The following is an 18,772-nucleotide window of genomic DNA, read 5'->3' as shown; positions in this document are numbered from 1 at the left end:
CATTTTAGTCCATGGCTCTGACACCAGTTTTGTCTCATTCCTTCCTGGAGAACATTTTTGTCGGTAGGGAGTTCACTGAATGCTTCTAATTTGCAATCCTCTATAAACGTAGTCAGCCAGAGGCCATTGATATTGGCGTTTACCTCAGAAGTAAATACCAAAGAGCAGTTTCAGGACCACCAGTCTTTGAGGGACTTTGCTTATGACTGGCCTCCTTGTATAGGTGGACTCCCAATGCTAACTTCCTGGGTCCTGTCTGTGGGCCAGTTGGTTATCCATCGAGTGACTAAAGGGTTTGCACCTAACCTCTTGACTTTGTGAACAATGCCAGAGTGGGGTATTGTATCAAATGCCTTGGCCAAGTCAAGGTAGGCAGTGTAAACCATTTTGCCCTCATCCATTGCTTTGGTGACCTGAGAGAAGTTCACCAGGTTGAGTAGGCATGACCTGCCCTTGATGAAACTAAATTGGTTTGGGTCCAATGTCTGGAGGCTTTCTAGGTTGTTGATTTCCGTGGTAGTTATTTCCATGGCTTAGCACCTGAGACTAGTTAGACTTGTATCTGTAGTTTCCAGGGTCTGTAGATGGTCCAGCTTTGTTCAGACGGATGACTATTGCTGTTCTCCATTCATGAGGCATAGTCTGTTTGGAGGATACAGTTAAATAACAGGTCCACAGAGCCAGTGGGTCATATTTCTTGGTATTTATAAGGCATCCTGGAATATTGTCTGGGCCCATTGTTGCAGTGTTCTTGGCCTTAGAGCATTAAGGACCTGTTCCCTCAGGAAATACCATTAAATATAGGTTGAGAGGGAGAGAGGGGTAAAGTTGGAACTTAATTTGTGGGCCACTAGGTTTGCTTTATCTTCTTGATTCAGTATAGGTGGCTTCATTAACATGCTCTGCACACAATTGTGTATTGCCTTTGAGGTTGCGGATATAGCTGAAGAATGCCTTGTGGCTGTCCTTGGTCTAGGAGGCCAAATTTACCTCAAATTTGGTTTTGGTAGACTGTCTTTTGAGGAGTTTTAGTTTGTGATTGTTTTTATTCTGCTGGGTGCTGTACCTCCTAATTTTTATTCTGCTGGGTGCTGTACCTCCTAATTTTTGCCATGATTTATTTTATTCTGTTATACAGCCTGTTGATGTGATTCTACCAGGGGGTGTTTTTTTTTTTTTGTAGATATGTACTTCTTCCTGGAGGGTACAGCTGCCTCTGTGCAGCTATTGACATGCTTGTGTAGGGTTTCTGTGAGCAGTTCCTCATAGCCCACAATGTTCGCAGGGTTTAGGGGGCTTGAAATTTTGCCAGGTTATCTTTTAGTAGTAGGAAATTAGTCTTAGATTAGTTCCTGAATATTCTAAGATTAGATGGGTGTTTAGGTTTTATTTACTTCAAAGGAGATCATTTTTCTGGTCTGACCTTAGCAGAGAAGACATTACACTGGGGGGGGCATTACTCTCCCATATTGGTGAGGACCAGATCCACTGTGGTTGTACCACTGGTTGGCACATTGACAGTCTGGTCAGGGAGTTTGCATTCTGTGCTTGTACATTCGGTGTCCTATATGATTCCCAGTTAATAGTGGGGTACTTAAAGTTGCCCATGAATATTGTATTGAGTCAGATAGTGAGCGTTTCCAATAAGTTTAAATACATGGTATGTGTTTCCTGGGTCATAGAGGGTAATCTTTAGCTTTCGAGGAAGTCCTATGGTATTTTGAACTTGGAGAAGCTCAAGTGCATTGTCCTGTTTGACCAGCCTTGAGGTATATTCATTTTTGATGTAAACTGAGACACCTCCACCTTTTAGTCCCAGTCTGTGTAGTAGCTGGTCTAAGTGTGTGGAAGGCATTATAACCTTGTAATGTCTGTGTGCTCCTTGCGGCTTTAAACCATGTCTCAGTAACTGCACAGACATTGGCATTCTCTAGAGTGAAGAAAGCTTGTAGGGAGTGGAGTTTTTTGTTTAGCCTCCTGGCATTCAGCAGCAACAACTTTTCTTGGTTTTGAAGTACTTTGTTTGGCATTGTCTAAAACGTTACTATGGGGAAGACATTGTTTTAGCTAATATTCAAAAACCTAGATGGGAGAGGTGATGACCATTCCTGGCAAAGCAGCATGGTTTGACCATCTCCTTCCATGCTGACAAATATTGCACCCCTTTAGCTTGGTTTCTGATGTCATTTTAGTTATGAAAGTCAGTCATCTTTAGTTCGTATTGTATCATTCTTAAAGTAAGTAAAATGTTGCTCAGTGCTAGACTTATACCAGCCTGGGATACATTCCAAGAGATCCATATTGTCTTTCTTCTTGTATTGTTGGGAGATGCATCTGTGGTCCTTTATGCCCACATGAGCTATGACTAAGTTGTACTGTTTTTTGTGGTACATTGACCTGAGTGCTTGTATAGTGTGGGAGATCCTGGCCCCTGCTGGCAATGACTTTCTCCTTACTCAGCCTGGTGAGAGGGGCATCATTGTGTCTCACGATGGAGTCTCCAACAACCAGAATGTTCTATTGTGTAATGGCTTGCCATATGGGCTTAGTAGAGGCTGCATGAGATGTGGTTTGGTTGTATGTGTGGATGTGGGTGTATGTGTTGATGTGGGTGTTTTCAGAGAATGCATTTGGGGCTGCTGAGGGTATTTATTATGCACACTTTATCCAGGTCATCTTTAGTGTTTAGGAAGGTTACATTTAAGTGCCTCAGCATATGTGCTTCTGTCAGCTTTGAATTGTGTGATGGGTGCAGTATGTGTACTGCTGACAACCTTAGTGACATTGCAAGTGCTTTTATGTGAGAACTTTCATGTAATCTTATTACCATAGTTATTTTTTTCCCCCTTGTACTATTTCATTACTTCTGTAATTACCATTGTTGGTAATTGGTAATCTTTTCATCCTTTCCCTACTATTGTCTTGCCTTAGTTTATTTTTTCCAAAAAAAAAAAATCTTTCTCTTTAGTTTATTTATCTCAGTATGTCTGACAAGCCTTTGGGCTTTAAAAAATGTATGGCCTGTTGCCATAAAATTCCTTTATCTGATGCACAAACTGTTTTGCTATTGCCTAGTCCCTGAGCATCTAGACTCCAGTTCTGAAATCTGCAGGGGTTCAATCCAAGAGCTCTGATTGATAGAAAAAAACAAATTGATATTGAGAGGTTTTCTTCTTTTTAAAACGACAGAAACCTTCTGGGGCTCAAACCCCCAAGAAATCTGACAAGAAAAATCCTGAACAGTTCCCTGGATCTAACATCTCCTTTGGCTCCAGGTTCAGAACCTCCATGTAAGATTCTGAAACTATCGGATCTGAAGACCAAACTAGAGAAGTCTCCTCAGATCAGATCTCATCCTTTGGTCTTGGGTCCGTATCCTCTCACTTGCCTTCTCCTTTCTTGGATAGATAACATTCTTCACATGTTCCTCCAGAAGGTTTCTGAGGCCAGTATGGACAGGACAACAAGGAAATTCCTCTTGATGCAGATTCATAGGTCGGTGCTAGGCTATCGGCCCTAGGGGCCTATACAAGCCCAGCCAAAAAGGTACCCTGGCTTTTGCCACCCAAGAAAATTTTATTTTACTGTGCCACTGTCAAGCAGAGCCACAGAAATGATCCCCGGGGTGAATTTCCTATTTCCCATCCAATCATCAAGATTTTTCTTGAGTGCTAATGGGGAGCTTTGTTTAATATAGATAGGTAGTTTATTCCAGAGTATGGGAAGTCTCTGGGACAGGAATCTATCCCCTCTGGCATGTTCTGTTTATTGTGGTGACAAAGTTTAGGTCCCTAGAGCATGTAGCTCTGAGGGATTAGGATTTCTTTAAGTGGAGCATGTCCACCAGCTCTGGGTTTGACATAGCTTTGTATGTTAGGCAGAGATCACCTCTGAGTAGGCGATATGTGAAAGAGTAAAGCTGGAGTTTTTTGAGACGGTCTGCGTAGGGCATCTGTTTGAAGCCGGTAATCCTCTTTGTGAGGTATTTCTGTGGCCTTTCTAGTTGTTGTAGATGTCTTGTGAGGTACATACCAAAAGGAGCATTGTACTCTATAATGGGTCTGAGTGATGAGTAGAGGGGAACAATGAACTTTTTTTTTTCTGGATGAGAAAGTTTTTGTGATGAGATGTGCCACGTAGAAGGATTTCTTGACTCCTGTGGCGATGTGATTATCAAAGGAGAGACAACTGTCCACCGGTGTCCCAAGGTCTCTTATCACACTTTCGGTGTTAAGTATACTACCGCCTATGTTGTAGTTCTTGGGTAAAGAGTTTTTAACCAAAGGGGATGACAATGCACTTTTTGGCATTGAGCTTGAGGACATGGCTTTGACACCAGGCATCTGTCTCAGTGAGGCCCTTTTGTAGGATGTCCACATCGTTAGGAGTTTCGATTATGGCTCCTAGTTTGCAGTCATCTGCGAACTTAGTTAGCCAAAGACCTTCTGTATTAACTTGTACTTCAGAGGAGAAGATACCAAATAGGAGTGGACCCAGGACTTGAACCCTGTGGTACTCCACTTGTCACTGGTCTGAAGTTGGATTTGGAGTCTGCTACTTTCACAGTGTGGCTTCTGTCAGTGAGCCAGTTGGCAACCCATCTTGTGACATAGGGATTTATGCCTAGTTTAGGGAGTTTATCTATAATTCCAGAGTGGGGGATGGTGTCGAAAGCCTTGGCAAGATCTAGATAGGCTGTGTGAACCACCTTACCCTCGTCCATGGCTTTGGTGACTGCTTCATCCTTCTGGCACCGAACCAGTCTGGTCCGGAGACCTTGGTTAATACTACCCCACCAATACTGGCTCATTTTCCGATCTGACCATTGGTTTTGGAGCAGTCTGATTAAAAGATTCTGGTGTCTGCATCTTATTTGACGATCATGGTATCTTCGACTCCTTTGGAGTTTGCTGAGTGTGCCAGCTGTGAACACTTTGGAGCCAGAGGATTCTTGAAGCTATAGTGTTGGTGCCAGGGTGTTGAAGTGGAGTTGAGTGTGATCCTTGGAGCTTCTGTGTTAGCCTGGTTCTGACTCCTTCCTCGGGTTTTTGAGAAAAAGGGAGCTGGTGGGCCAGAAACGTGTTTTATTCGGAGGCGTTGGTTTCTTTCTGTCTGAGGCATTGTACTTTCGAGGTGGTGGAGAGAGCTTTCTCTATTCCTAGAGTTGAGACATCTCCTTCATTGGCTCAGACTTCAACCCTACTCGTGTCTGCGTCCTGAGCCTCAACTTCCTTTGCCATAGAGGCAGCTAGTTCAGGTAAGTCACCAGGGTACCTAGCAGGGTATACTCATTTCTTCCGATACTTCTCTGGAGCATTCCACCAGATAAGTTCCAAGGAAGAAAAAGTGCAAGAAGAGTTACTTACTCTCCCTCCACAAGAGTCTGTCATGGAGGATACTGATTTTGATGAGGCGAAAGGGTCCCCAAGATCACCACCAGATGTCTCTCTTGGAAGCGTTCTAGAAGTTAAGCAAAGGGGTAGTTTGTCTCCCGACAGCCCTTCCCAAGAGGAGTCTGTATTCCTGGTGGCTTTTGGAGCTGGCCTGTCTACCTCCTGGGTGACTGTCTGCAGACAAGCTCATTGATTTGATTTCTTGATGGGCATGGAAAGAATCTGACACCATTGAGTCATTCCCCAAGAGACCAGATAGGATCCTGGCACCACCAAAGGACAAAGTTCTGGAGTAAGGGAGTACCAGTCGATGCTATGGTTGTAACCGAAGCCACAACGAAGGAACTAGCAGAACAGTTCTGTTGTCAACCACCCTCCCCCAACAGGGAGACTAGGACATTGGACAGATTCGGGAAGCATGTATATTCTTAAACCACCTTTGGTCTTCTGTTGCTGTATTATTTGGCACACTTCACTAAACTTCAGAGGGATTTAATTAAGGAACTCACCAAATCCCTCTCCAGAACCATATCTGCTGAGGCAGAGAGTGCCGTTGGCTCCTTCCAGTCAATTTCAAACTCGTCCGTGAGACTCCTCTCATAATAGCTGAAGGTACCTCATGGGCGGGGGGTTCAGGCATTTCCGTGAGGAGGCCTGCTTGGATGTGCCTGTGTGATTTTGATGAGCCCTTCAAATCTTTCTTCATCAATTCTCCTTTTGATGGAAGTTCTTTATTTGTCCCCAAAGTTAGACACACTCCAGGTGTGAGCAGGAAGATATAACCCTGTCTGCTGTGGTAGTTTTTCAGCCCTTCAAAGGACTTTTTCTAGGAACCAACTAGGTGAACAAAAAATGTGGTTCAGAAAGTCCCAGGGTCCCTTTCAAGATCCATGTGGAGATAGTTCCCTCAGGGGCAGAGGGGGAACTCTATGGAAAATGCTGTCTGTGCAGCAGAGGTGGTCCACAGAACCAGGTATGAGAAATACATTATCCGATGGATCCTACTAGTGCTCCTGAAAGGAGGCCTGACTGTCCATCTCTGGAGGCAGTTGGAGATCATTTGTACCTGCACCAGAGAGCCTGGCTACAGATTGCCAAGGATTTGTGGGTTCAGAGAATTATCTCCAGAGGTTATATAATATCAGTTTCCCTATCACCCCCTTTGATAATAAAATCCCCCGATGTTCCATCTAAGCAGAGGGAAGCAACAGCACTAGAAATAAACAAGCTGCTGGAAAAGATTTCATCCAAGAAGTCCCCCCTCCCCCCAGACTAGAGTGTCTGGAAGTTGCTCAAGATTTTTTTTTTTAGTTCCAAAGAAAACTGGGTCTGAAAATCAATTTTGGATCTCAGCAGTCTTAAGTCGGTTCAGTACACCAAGTTCTGGATGCTCACGGTTCAGTCCATTCCACCTTTTCTACACAAGGAAAACTAGATGTGCTTGGTAGATCTTCAGGATGTTTACTGTCCTATGAATATGAACAGACATTTCAGGAGATTTCTATGCTTCTGGCAGGGAGCCAGTCATTACCAATTCGGGGCCCTGCCCTTTGGTCTCACCAAAGCCCCCAGGGTGTTCACCAAGAGTATGGCATTAGTAACAGCTCACTTATGACTGCAGGGCTTCTGGGTGTTTCTGTATTTGGATGACTGGCTCATAATCGCTCCAGCCATGATCTGATCAGAACACGAGAATAATATACTCATCTGGGAATTACCATCGTTTACAAGAAATCTCAACTTGTACCAACTCAAATGTTGGAGTTCATCCGAGACTTGTTCAATATGGTAATTATGACACCCTCTCTTCCTCCAAGGATTCAAACCATTCATTTTCAGGTCTAGAAGATCATTCAGAGTACTTCTCTTTCAGCTCAGCTGATTCTGCAAGCATTGGGGTCAATGTCTGCTGCAGTTGTTCTGGTACCATTAGCAAGGTGTACCGCATGAGAATCCTTCAGTGGACCCTAGTGACTCAGTGGTCCATTTTTCACCTTTGTCCAGTCAGATCAAGATTACAAGGGCTAGCAAAAATTACTTCCTATGGTTGATGTAATCTGATCAAGTAGTAGATCACTCCTTTGTTCTCCCTCAACCCAAACCCATAGTGACTGCTGATGCTTCCCAGATTGGGTGGAGGGGACATTTCTTGGGGAAGACTGTCCAAGGCACGTGGTCCCCCAAAGAGGCCAGTAAACATCATTGTTTTGGAAAGGAGACTCTCTTAGCATTGCAGGCCTTCTAAGTCAGTCTCCCTTCTGGGACCATTGCAGTTCAGATGGACAATGTCCGTAGTCTGATACAGCAACAAACAAGGGAAAACCATATCTTACCCCGTGTGTCAAGAAACTTTGAGGGTGTGGCAGTGAGCAATGCACATGCTCCTATGGCAGACCCTGCTGTTATTGCAGTCTCTCCGGATAAACAATCCAGACAGATTCCCCCCTCTTCCTTGCTCCCATCGGATAAATACAGTAAGATGATAGATAGGCTAGGGAAGAGAATTTACACTTTTTCCACACTTGCCTTTGGAGCCATCAACTACTAAATGCATATGGTCAAATATGCCTTGGACCTGGTCTCACAAGCCATGGACAACTGAATAGTATTAGTCTCCCACCAAGGCACAGGTAGCTTCCATCCTTTCATTAGCTGCACATGTCACTAGACATTCTGTAAAATGCAGCTATGATGCTGCAGAAGTGTCAGGCAGGTCAGCTGCCTCAGCCTTAGTCCTCCATATGTACTCCTGGCTCAGACTACGTTTGCCTGAGAGTTTTAAAAGCAAAATTATGGATGCTCCACTACCTTCTCTTTGGAAAGCAGTCAACAAAACTGTTAAAAAACCTGAAGGAAAAAAGCAAAGAACTGCAGGACCTCAAACACCTTTTTGTCTCACCAGTGCCTAAGTTTCATAGAAACTACCCTGCTAAACCCAGATTTGTCAGGAAGGCTTCCGCTCTACCTGCCACCAAACCCAGAAAAGGTGCCAGAAAGCCTTCTTTATCCAGGCCTACCTTCTCTCAAACTACTCCAAGACATCCCTTTAATGACAGGCATCCCTTTAATGACAGGCCCAACAGTGCATGAATGTCAGACCCTAACACACTTATCTTCCGCCTCTCTCACTGTCTTCCCTTGTGGCAACAGATCACCTCAGACGACTGGGTCTTGTCAGTAATGGAAAAAGGATATTCCATGACCTGGAGGGAAAAGTCTGTCCCAAAGAATATCCCACACCCTCAAAGGACCAAATTCATCTCATATCACAAGTCATTCAAGATAGTCAGACAAGGTACTAGGGCAAGAAGGCTTAGGTTTTTATTCCAGACTCTTCCTAGTCCCAAGAAAGGATGGCCCATGGAGACTTGTCTTGGACCTGCCTCTTCTAAACCCTTTCCTCTATGTGCCCATTTTCCACATGCTCTCCCACCGAACACTTCTTCCACTCTTGACTCCCAGCTCTTATCTGGCCACTTTAGACCCGAAGGATGCATATCTTCATCTCCCTATCCACCCATCTTATTGTGGAAATCCCTGTGTTTTACTGCCTTCCCTTTGGTTTGTCCACTGCACCAAGGGTATTCACAAAATGTCTAGCTCCTGTGGTGGCATTTTGCAGAACAAACTTGTGTTCAGATCTTCTCATACTTGCAGGCAGGTCATCCAACCACTCTACTAAGGCACCTACAATTCACCATTTCCCTCCTCAAAGGCCTAGGTTTCACAATCTGCCATCTCAAATCCTCACTTACTCCCTCCCAGGACCAGGTGTTCCTGTGTTGCAGAATAAGAACAGATTTGATGAAGGCCTTTCTTCCACAAGAAGAGGTCACATCTTTGACCACTTGTTTCCAGGGCCTACTTCTAGCCAGCTGCATTTCTGCTAGGGAGTTCCTACACCTCCTGGGGTTGATGGCAACCATGCTTCCCGTGTTACCCTAGCCAGGTTACACACGAGAAAATTTCAGTGGTACCTGAAGAATGTTTGGTCCCAACACAACCACCTACTAGAGTTTCAGATACCATTCCTTCCATGTCTCAAGAAAGAGATCTTATGGTGGATCAAGCAAATTCACCTCAACCTAGGACTACCATTATACCCACTCCCTGTGGTTCAACAGATGTACCAGATCTGGGATGGGGAGTAACTATGAATGCACTGAAGGTTCAGGGCCAGTGGGACTCTTGTCTTCGGAAAAACAAACACATCAATATCCAGGAAATGACTGCCCTCATCCTGGCCCTGAAAGCATTCCTCCCCCTTGTACACTCAGGACCTCTAAGAATTTTCACTGGCAACACCACAGTCCTGTGGTATATCAACAAACAAGAGGGGGCAAAGTCATACTTGCTCTGCAGGCTGGCCAGCCAGGCTTGGGAAATGGCTGCACTCCAAGCTAGAAGCTGCATGCATTTTACATCCCTTCTCAAAACGGTGCTCAGGCGGATGCACTTAGCAGGTCATTATCACAGAATCACGAATGGAAGTTGCACGGGGATGTCTTCGTGGACATAGTCCACCGGTGGGGTACACCACAAATAGATCTGTTTTCTTCCCCTCAGAACAGACTACTGAAGCTATTCTGCACAACAACCCCCCCCCCCCCCCCCCCAGCCTGGAGGGTTGACACCTTCTCAGTCTTCTGGAAGGGGATATTTCTTCATCCACCTCCCCCACTTCCCTCTCGTACAGAAAGTCCTGCTGAAAGTTCAACAGGACAAACCAAAAATCTTGTTAGTGATTCCCTTTTGGCCAACGTAGCACTGGTACCCCCTACTTTTTCTCTCTAGCTAAGGGCAATCACCACAAGTTACTCCACAAGGTGGACCTCATCACACAACAGAAGAGATCACGTGCATCCACACCTCCAAACCCTCAGACTAACCCTGTGGGTGATGAACTTATGATCCCTTTTAGAAGCCTTTATGCAGAGGACGTGCTTTCTGTCCTGCAGGAGGCCAGGAAACCCACTACCAGGAGATCTTGCCTATCCAAGTGGAAAAGATTCTCCAGTTGGTGTCTTCACAAGCAACTAAGTTCCATTCAGGCAGATGTACCTCTAGTTTTGTTTTGTTAACTCAGTCTGAACTTTCATATTCATCAGTGAAAGTCCACTTATCAACAATCTCCGCTTTCTTACCTCTCAATCCACCTTTGTTGTCCATTTTAGAGTTAAAACTGTTTAAGGGGGTACTTCATATCAGGCCTCCAAGAAACCTCTCTCTCCTCCTTGGGACCTGAACTTCATTCTAGAAAAACTCATCCTGCCCCCTTCGAGCCAGCAGCCACAGACACCTTGAGATGTGCACTTAGAAAACAGTGCTTCTTGTAGCCCTAAATTCGGCCAGACTGATCTTGGAATTATAAGCACTCGTGGCTAACCCACCATATCTGATATTTCATAAGGATAGGGTCTCCATTCATACAAACCCATCCTTCATGCCTAAAGCACTTAACCAGTCCATCTACTTACCCACGTTCTTTCCTTCCCTACAAAGTGACACACTGCTCCATTCCCTTGATGTTCAGACATTTTAGACTTTACCTAGAGAATAAGCACATCAGAAAGTCTTAAGTCATTTGTATCCTTTCATCCCAGGGCTCTGGGGAAAGCTGTATCCAAGCAAACAATATCATCTTGGATTTCAAACACTTATTTCCTTTTGCTACTCCTTTCATGGAAAACACCTTCTTTGCACTGTGAGGGTCCACTCCACCAGGGTTGTGGCCTCCTCAGGTGCCTTTTTCAGAGTATTAGATACAACCACTATCCTGGAGGCAGCCACATGATCTTCAGTCCAGACAGTCACTAAACATTACAAGCTGAATAATATCTCCATGACTTGGGTGGGTTTTGCTAAAGCCATCCTGCATGGATTCATAGAAAGTTCCTCTTCCACCTCCCATAATACATGCTGGGTTTTGGTACTTTCCCTCATGTTTAGAATGCTGTAACATGAGAATAGAAGGACCTAGAATAGTTGTTTAAAATCTTACCATAACCATAGATGTCCTTCTCTTCCATGTTGCAGTATTCCTATCCCTGCCTCCTACCCCCATTTAGGACCTATACCCCTTCCTTTTCTTCCTGTTTCACATTTTCCCTCTCTGGATGGTGTCCTGATTAGCTACTCTTAGACTATTGTCCAACTGGCGCATTCAGTTCTAAGGTCTGTGCATGCAGACATCACATTTATGGACCACGGTTTATGGTACCTACGTGTGACGTCCAATGCGCCTTACAGCAGCCAGGCAAAGCTTTTGTATATGGGCCAGATGTTCGGATCACCTCAGACGGAGGAGCCCTGATGCTTAAAGTACTGCAACATGAAAGAGAAGGACGTCTGTGGTTATGGTAAGATTTTACACAACTATTCTTTCCTTTTATTTGAGCCCCAGATGCTGTTCTCTTTGTATTGCATCATGCTTACAGGCTTAAAAGACAGCAAACAAAATATAAGGTGTGTTAGGTGTCTGGGGTGTTATGGATAAGGGAGGAACTTGAGAGTTTGTGTTCCATGACCTGGAAAATGCGGCAGAGTTGGATCCAAGTGTCAGATCCGAACCCAGCATTTGAGGAAGAATGATAATTGAGCAACACAGATGGAACATTATGGTGAGTACATAACGTTTTCTGTGTGACTCGTGAGAGAGCTCATGGTCTGTTTTCTAGTTTAAATTCTCTCTCTCTCTTTCAGCTTTTCCCAGTTAGGGGTCACCACAGCAGATCACATTGTGTCCGCTCATGATTAGCAGTGGAGTTTTTTTACGGTGTCGAGTTGCCAGCCCGGCACCCAACCTTCCACAGGAAGGCACACACACGCACTCACGCCTAGGGCCAACTTTAGCATGTCCAATCCACTTGTAGCATGTCTTTGGGGATGTGGGAGGAAATCGGAGCACCTGGAGGAAACCCACAGGACCACAGGGAGGACATGCAGACTCCACACAGAAGACACCCCAGCTGAAGATGGAACCGGAGAGCCTCTCGCTGTGAGGCGACAACACTATCCGCTGCACCACCGTGGCCGTCCCCTGTTTTATGCAATTGTTTAAAAGCAGAATACCAGTAAAACAGTGTAAAGCAAATAAATCTTTTATTTTGTATATCGTGACGGCAATGAACCAATGCAAACTACAAGAACACAAAAACAAACAACCTTTCCCTCACAGCAGTTGTGGCAGAGTCTGGGTGAGCTTTTCTAGTATAGTCTTCCCTTAGATAATTTTCTTGTAGACTGAGAGCATCTTCTTTGGTCTGCATTTCCTGTGGGTACTCTATAGAAAGTTCTGGAACATCTTCCTATGGCATGATCTTTAAATGCACCCATCTTCAAGTGGGAACTCATTGGTTCATCACCCCTGCAACTCTATCTGTGAAAGTTGCCACGTTTTCGTACTTCTTCCCTTGCTGTGCAACCTAAGTGAACTTTAGTACTAGTCTCCTACAGAACGCTGCAGAGCATGACCGTGTGGCAAGTCTTCAGATACCTCCCGCTTCACTTGCTACGCCTTAAACTTTTGGACTCATAGTTCCATCATGCTGTGCCATTGCCTGTGCTGGATTTTCTATATTGAATCCTTCACTTTGCAGGTAATCCATTACTTTAGTTTGTATTTGTTTAAATTCTACCTTACTAGTTCTACATTCCCCCTTTGTTTTCTTATTTTTTGTGTAGTGAAATATCTTGGTGCCTTTGCCTGTATTTCTTTTCAGATAACTTTGGAGCTGCTTTTTTGTATTGATTAGTTTGGATTTCCTCTTGGCATAAATATTGCACCATACCTGATGTCCTTCAAGAATGCAACTGCAGTCATAACATATGGGTTGTCCTGCCTCAGGCAGCCCTCGGTCAGCCGGATTCCAAAGGCTGGGTCCGACGTCGGCTGATGTCGCATTTCTCTCAGTCAGAGCGGCTGGAGTATATAAGCATCAGCTGACGCCATCTTCTTCAGTCTTTCTTGCCGCGCGGTGCCCGAAGCAGAAGCAGTTCGCAAGTGCCGGTCGGTCAGCTCCTGTATTCTTCGAAACCGAAGTCATCAAAAAAGCTAAGTACCCCGTTGGGGACCTTTTCTTGCCTCAGCCGATGTCAGAAATTACTGAAAAAGTTAATAATTGTTTGTCTTGTGGTAAACAAATACCTCATAAGGATTTCCACTCTTACTGCCTCCCTTGCCTTGGCCCAGACCACGACGTCTCGGCCTGTGCCGCCTGTGCTCGCATCAATAAGCGCACTCTCAGGCGCCGGGTGGAGTTCGCTGAAGACTTTTTCGGCGAAAAATTTGATTATACAATGGCGTCGGAACAACCGACAACGCAGACTCCTAAGAAATGAAAAGACCGGGACCGACATCCTCGGCCCGCGTCTTCCACCGACACCACGCCAAAACTAACCGCGAGTGCCCCGGTTCCCTCTGAGGCGGTTATTCCACCGCTCCGAACCGAAGACACCGCATTACCGATACCGGAGGCCACTCCGACGCCAGTTATTGATTTTCCTCCGGATACTGAAACCGAGGAAATGCCTGAGACCATTGCTGTTGATAAGGTCACTCCTGCACGTGGAGCGGCTAGGCCTCCCATGTCCATGTCTATCAAGGCCTACACACGTGCTAAGGCAGCCAGCAAGTCCAAGCATCTTACTGCTAAAACCTTACCTCAGCCTACTCCTGAAACTCAAATCATGTCTATGGCCACAGATTTAATTTCCCTGATCAGAGGTTCCCAGGCCCATCCTGAGAGAGGATCCCAGCCTCCTCCTGATAAGAGGCCCAGGGTTGAACCCTCTGACCCTCTTCCTTCAGATGAAGATTCTGAGGACTCTTCACTCCGAAAGCCAGGAAGAGCCCTTCCAGACATATGAGGATTCAGATGCAGAGGACTCCATTCCCTCGGCCTCCCCTCCTGAGGATATTTCTTTTGGGGAAGTTCTGCATTCCATGAGGGAGCATTTTAAGTGGCAAGGCCAGGAATATTCAGATTCCAGAAAGCGCCTTCGACCCTTCCTTAAAAAGCCTCAACGCAGACCCTTAGCTATACCTCCTGTGCTTGATGTTTTGGATGATTTATACTCTGACTCCAGTGTTACCCCTGATACTCTTCCTCCTGCTCCTGTCAAGCCTGACAGATACTATAGGGTCCCAGAAACCCATTCTCATTTATTTAAGGCCCATGCTGTTGATTTAGAAACAATTTCCCAGGGGCCTAAAGGGGTTTCAGCTACCACCTCCAAAAACCCATTGCCTTCCCACAGGGAAGCAAGGTCCTTGGAGAGATGGGGGAAGAAGGTTTACACCTCCACTACTTTATCTATGAGAGCTCTCAATTGTCTCTTTCACGTTTCAATATCAGGATTTCCTGTTAGATCTTTTACAGAAAAGATTGGCCTCTCCTGAACCTTTAGATAGGAAGTCTTTGCAGGAGGCTGTGCATAATTCTCAGCAGGTTAGCAATCACTTTCTACAGTGTGGATATGATGCATTGGAGGCTTCATGTAGGGCAGCTGTGACAGGGGCGGTCATTCGTAGACATGCATGGTTAAAAGAACAACCTTTACCAGATCATGTTAAGGCAAAACTTCTTGACGCACCCTTGGAAAAGAACAAGATTTTTGGTGCTAATGCTGAAGATGTGTTAAAGTCCATTGAGGAAAAAGCCAAGTCAGTTCAGACAGTCAAAGATTTCCTCCAGGTTCAGCCGCCCAGATTCAGCAGGAACTTTCCTTCTAAAAACTGGTCCTTTCCTAATCCTGAAAGATTTCAAAGGGGCAAAAACAGGCGTGCCCGAGGAAGAGGGCAATACAGAGGATCCTACAGGGGACGACAGTGGCAACCAGCAAACCAAAGAAGTGACACAGGGGTTTCTCCTGCCCCGCAGGGACAAACAGAAGCTCCTTTGGGCGGAAAGTTATCTTTGTTTTCAAAAAATTGGCACAAACTGACAAAAGACAAATGGATTTTGGACATTATAGACCACGGTTACAGGTTCCCTTTTCATACCTTGCCAAGAAAACAAGGCATGCCAAACCTTCCACAAAATCAGAGGGCAGAGGCTATCAAGCAAATTTCTCTGTTTGCTCAGATCAAAGCAATAGAAAAAGTTCCACAACAAGAACAAGGTCAGGGGTTTTATTCAAGACTGTTCCTTGTTCCAAGAAAAGAAACTCAATGGAGACCAATACTGGACTTGTCCGCTTAACACTTTTCTCATAGTACCAAAGTTCAAAATGCTGACTCTACAGCAACTCCTTCCCATGCTGGGCAAGGGGTCTTGGCTGATTACTCTGGACCTCAAGGAGGCATACCTGCATGTCCCTATCAGACACAGCTGCAGAAGATACCTCAGATTTCTTGCAGGGCCAGAGCATTATCAATTCTCAGCATTGCCATTTGGCTTATCTACTGCCCCCAGAGTATTCACGAAATGCCTGGCATCAGTAATTGCTCATTGCAGCATTGCAGGCTCCAGGGGATTCAAATCTACCCGTACCTGGACGATTGCCTCATACAAGTGGACAACAAACTAACCTTGACAAAAAACTTGAATTATGTCATACACTTGCTACAGGCTCTGGGATACACAGTCAACTTTCAAAAGTCAAGACTTCAGCCATCCCAGCAAATAACCTTCTTAGGAGCTAAACTAGACACAGCCTCTCAAATGGCTTACCTGACAGAAGACAAGCAAAAGAAGTTAACCCATTACTTCAAAAGTTTAGCAAAGCTCACCCAGATGACTGCAAGGAGTTTCCTACAGGCCCTGGGTTACATGGCATCCTGCATTCTCCTGGTTCCACTAGCAAGACTACACATGAGAAAGCTTCAATGGTACTTGAAAAGCTTATGGTCTCAACACAGCAACAACCTAGAAGCAACTATTCCACTCATTCCATGTCTTCAAAAGGAATTTCTATGGTGGGCCACAGTAAACCAGTCAAACACAGGTATGTCGTTCAAAAAACCTCAGATAACACAGACCATGACCACAGATGCCTCAGACCTTGGATGGGGGGGGGGCGCACATGGAGGGCAGATGTATTCAAGGGCAATGGTCTCCAAAGGAAACACATCTGCATATCAACCAAAAAGAAATGCTAGCAGTAATGCATGCCATCGAGGCCTTTGGACAACAACTTCAACAAGGCCATCTACTAATACGGACAGACAACACCACTGTGATGTGGTACATAAACAAGCAGGGGGGCACTCATTCTTACCCCCTTTGCAGACTGACAATGAATCTTTGGGAAAAATCACTGGGTCTAAACATACAGTTACAATCCCAGTTTGTTCCAGGCAAAGACAATGTTCTGGCGGACAGTCTAAGCAGGAATTTCCTAGACCCCCACGAATGGAGGCTACATCCAGACATCTTTTTACGACTCACCTCAACATGGGGCAGGCCGGACGTAGACCTATTTGCCTCCCACCTCAATCATCACTTACAAAAGTTCTGCTCAAGGACATATCATCCACAAGCATGGAAAATAGATGCCCTCTCATTCAACTGGAGCTCCCTGATAATTTATGCATTTCCACCTCTGCCACTGATGACCACAGTGTTATTAAAGATCAAAGCAGAGCAGCCGAATGGGATCCTAATAGCTCCAGACTGGCCAAGACAACACTGGTACCCACTACTACGGAGCATATGCCACAACAAAACGTGGGCCCTTCCACAATGGCCCCAACTTTTGACTCAACACAACTTCAGGACAGTTCATCCCAACATCCAGACGCTACAGCGTCAGCGGGAAATCCCATAAATAACCTCAATTTACCTCTCTCCAAGAAAGTTCAGCGGATACTAACAGAAGCCCGCAGACCATCCACCAGAAAGGCTTACTCAGCCAAATGGAAGAGATTCAGCATTTGGATACCAACAAGGGTCATGATGCATCACTTTTGAGCATTCTTCTCATTCTGGAATACTTGGCAGATATGCTACATAAAGGACTCTCATACTCTTCCATAAAAATACATGCGTCAGCTATCTCAGCTAGATACAACACTGATCCACCTGTGTTTTCACATCCTTTGTTAAGGCAATTTCTTAGAGGAATCAAGAATATAAAGCCCCCAAGAAAGGCACCAGTACCAGCTTGGGACCTCAATTTTGTCCTAGAAAAATTGACTCTACCTCCCTTCGAGCCAGCAGCTTCTGTGGATTTACAATTTCTTTCCTGGAAGACAGCTTTCCTGCTGGCCATTACCTCAGCAAGAAAGGTTTCGGAATTACAGGCCTTAATGGCAATACCACCGTTCATAACTTTTCACAGAGACAGGGTCTCCTTATGAACCAACCCTACCTTTCTGCCAAAAGTGGTATCTAGGGTTTCTTTAAATCAAGCAATTCACCTGCCTACTTTCTTTCCCAATCCTGAGAACAAAGGGGAAAGACCGTTACATACCTTGGACATACACAGACAACTTCGCTACTACCTAGACAGAACCAAGACCAGTAGGAAGTCTGATCAGCTTTTTGTAGCTTACGCCCCTGGAGTACAAGGAAAAGCAATTTCCAAACAGACAATTTCAAAATGGATTGGACATTGCATCAGATTCTGCTATTCCTTCCATGGAAAGAGTGTGCCAGCCAATGTCAGACCACACTCCACCAGAGCTACAGCCACCTCTACAGCATTTTTAAGAGGGGTGCCTACAAAAGACATTCTAGAAGCTGCTACATGGAGCTCCATGCATACATTTTCCAAACACTACAACCTCCCTTTATATTCCAGATCCAGAGCAGGCTTTGCTTCGGCAGTCCTGCAGGGATTGATAGCTACACCATCCTTTTCTTAGAGCATACCACCTCCCCCAGCTAAGCTATGGTATTCAACCCATATGTTATGACTGCAGTTGCATTCTTGAAGGACATAGTACAGTTTTGTACCTACCATAAATGTAGATGTCCGATAGATATGCAACTGCAGTCGGGTTTTCCCTCCCTCCTTCCCCTCTATGCCTTGGGTCCACTCCTCTCCCTGTTATCCTTAGCTGGGGATATCTGTTATGGTGTATCTGTTTATTGCTTGTTTATTGTCTGGAAACCTATCTTTGTCTTCCAATTTGATTACAGCCTTCCTTGGAAGGCACCTGGCATCTGGGGCAAGAAACACTGAAGAAGATGGCATGGGCTGATGCGCATGTACTCCAGCCGCTCTGACGTCGGAGAGAAATGCGACATCAGCCGACGTCGGACCCAGCCTTTGGAATCCGGCCGACCGAGGGCTGCATATCTATCGGACATCTACATTTATGGTAGGTACAAAACTGTACTATCTTTCTTTCCTATGTTCATGTTTGTTTTGTATACGTTTCAGAAATATCTTTGCTTTATTTATATGTTTACATTTTCCTCTGTTGCTTCTTT

At 45.1% G+C, this 18,772-nt stretch overlaps 1 protein-coding gene across 1 annotated transcript in view; it reads left to right on the top strand.

Moving 5' to 3' along the window:
• Positions 1 to 18,772, top strand: part of HNRNPLL (heterogeneous nuclear ribonucleoprotein L like) — a 1,042,368-nt gene that overhangs the window by 347,820 nt on the left and 675,776 nt on the right. The window contains exon 5 of the mRNA XM_044057476.1: positions 4,582 to 4,604. Within this exon, the coding sequence (XP_043913411.1) occupies positions 4,582 to 4,604 (23 nt within the window). The remainder of the gene's footprint in view (positions 1 to 4,581; positions 4,605 to 18,772) is intronic.

The sequence above is a fragment of the Protopterus annectens genome, chromosome 1.part2 (assembly GCF_019279795.1).
Source record: "Protopterus annectens isolate FY-2018-M chromosome 1.part2, PAN1.0, whole genome shotgun sequence".
Taxonomy (NCBI): Eukaryota; Metazoa; Chordata; order Ceratodontiformes; family Protopteridae; genus Protopterus; species Protopterus annectens.
Note: the sequence above shows the minus strand (reverse complement) of the source record. Positions and strands in the feature narration are given on the sequence as shown.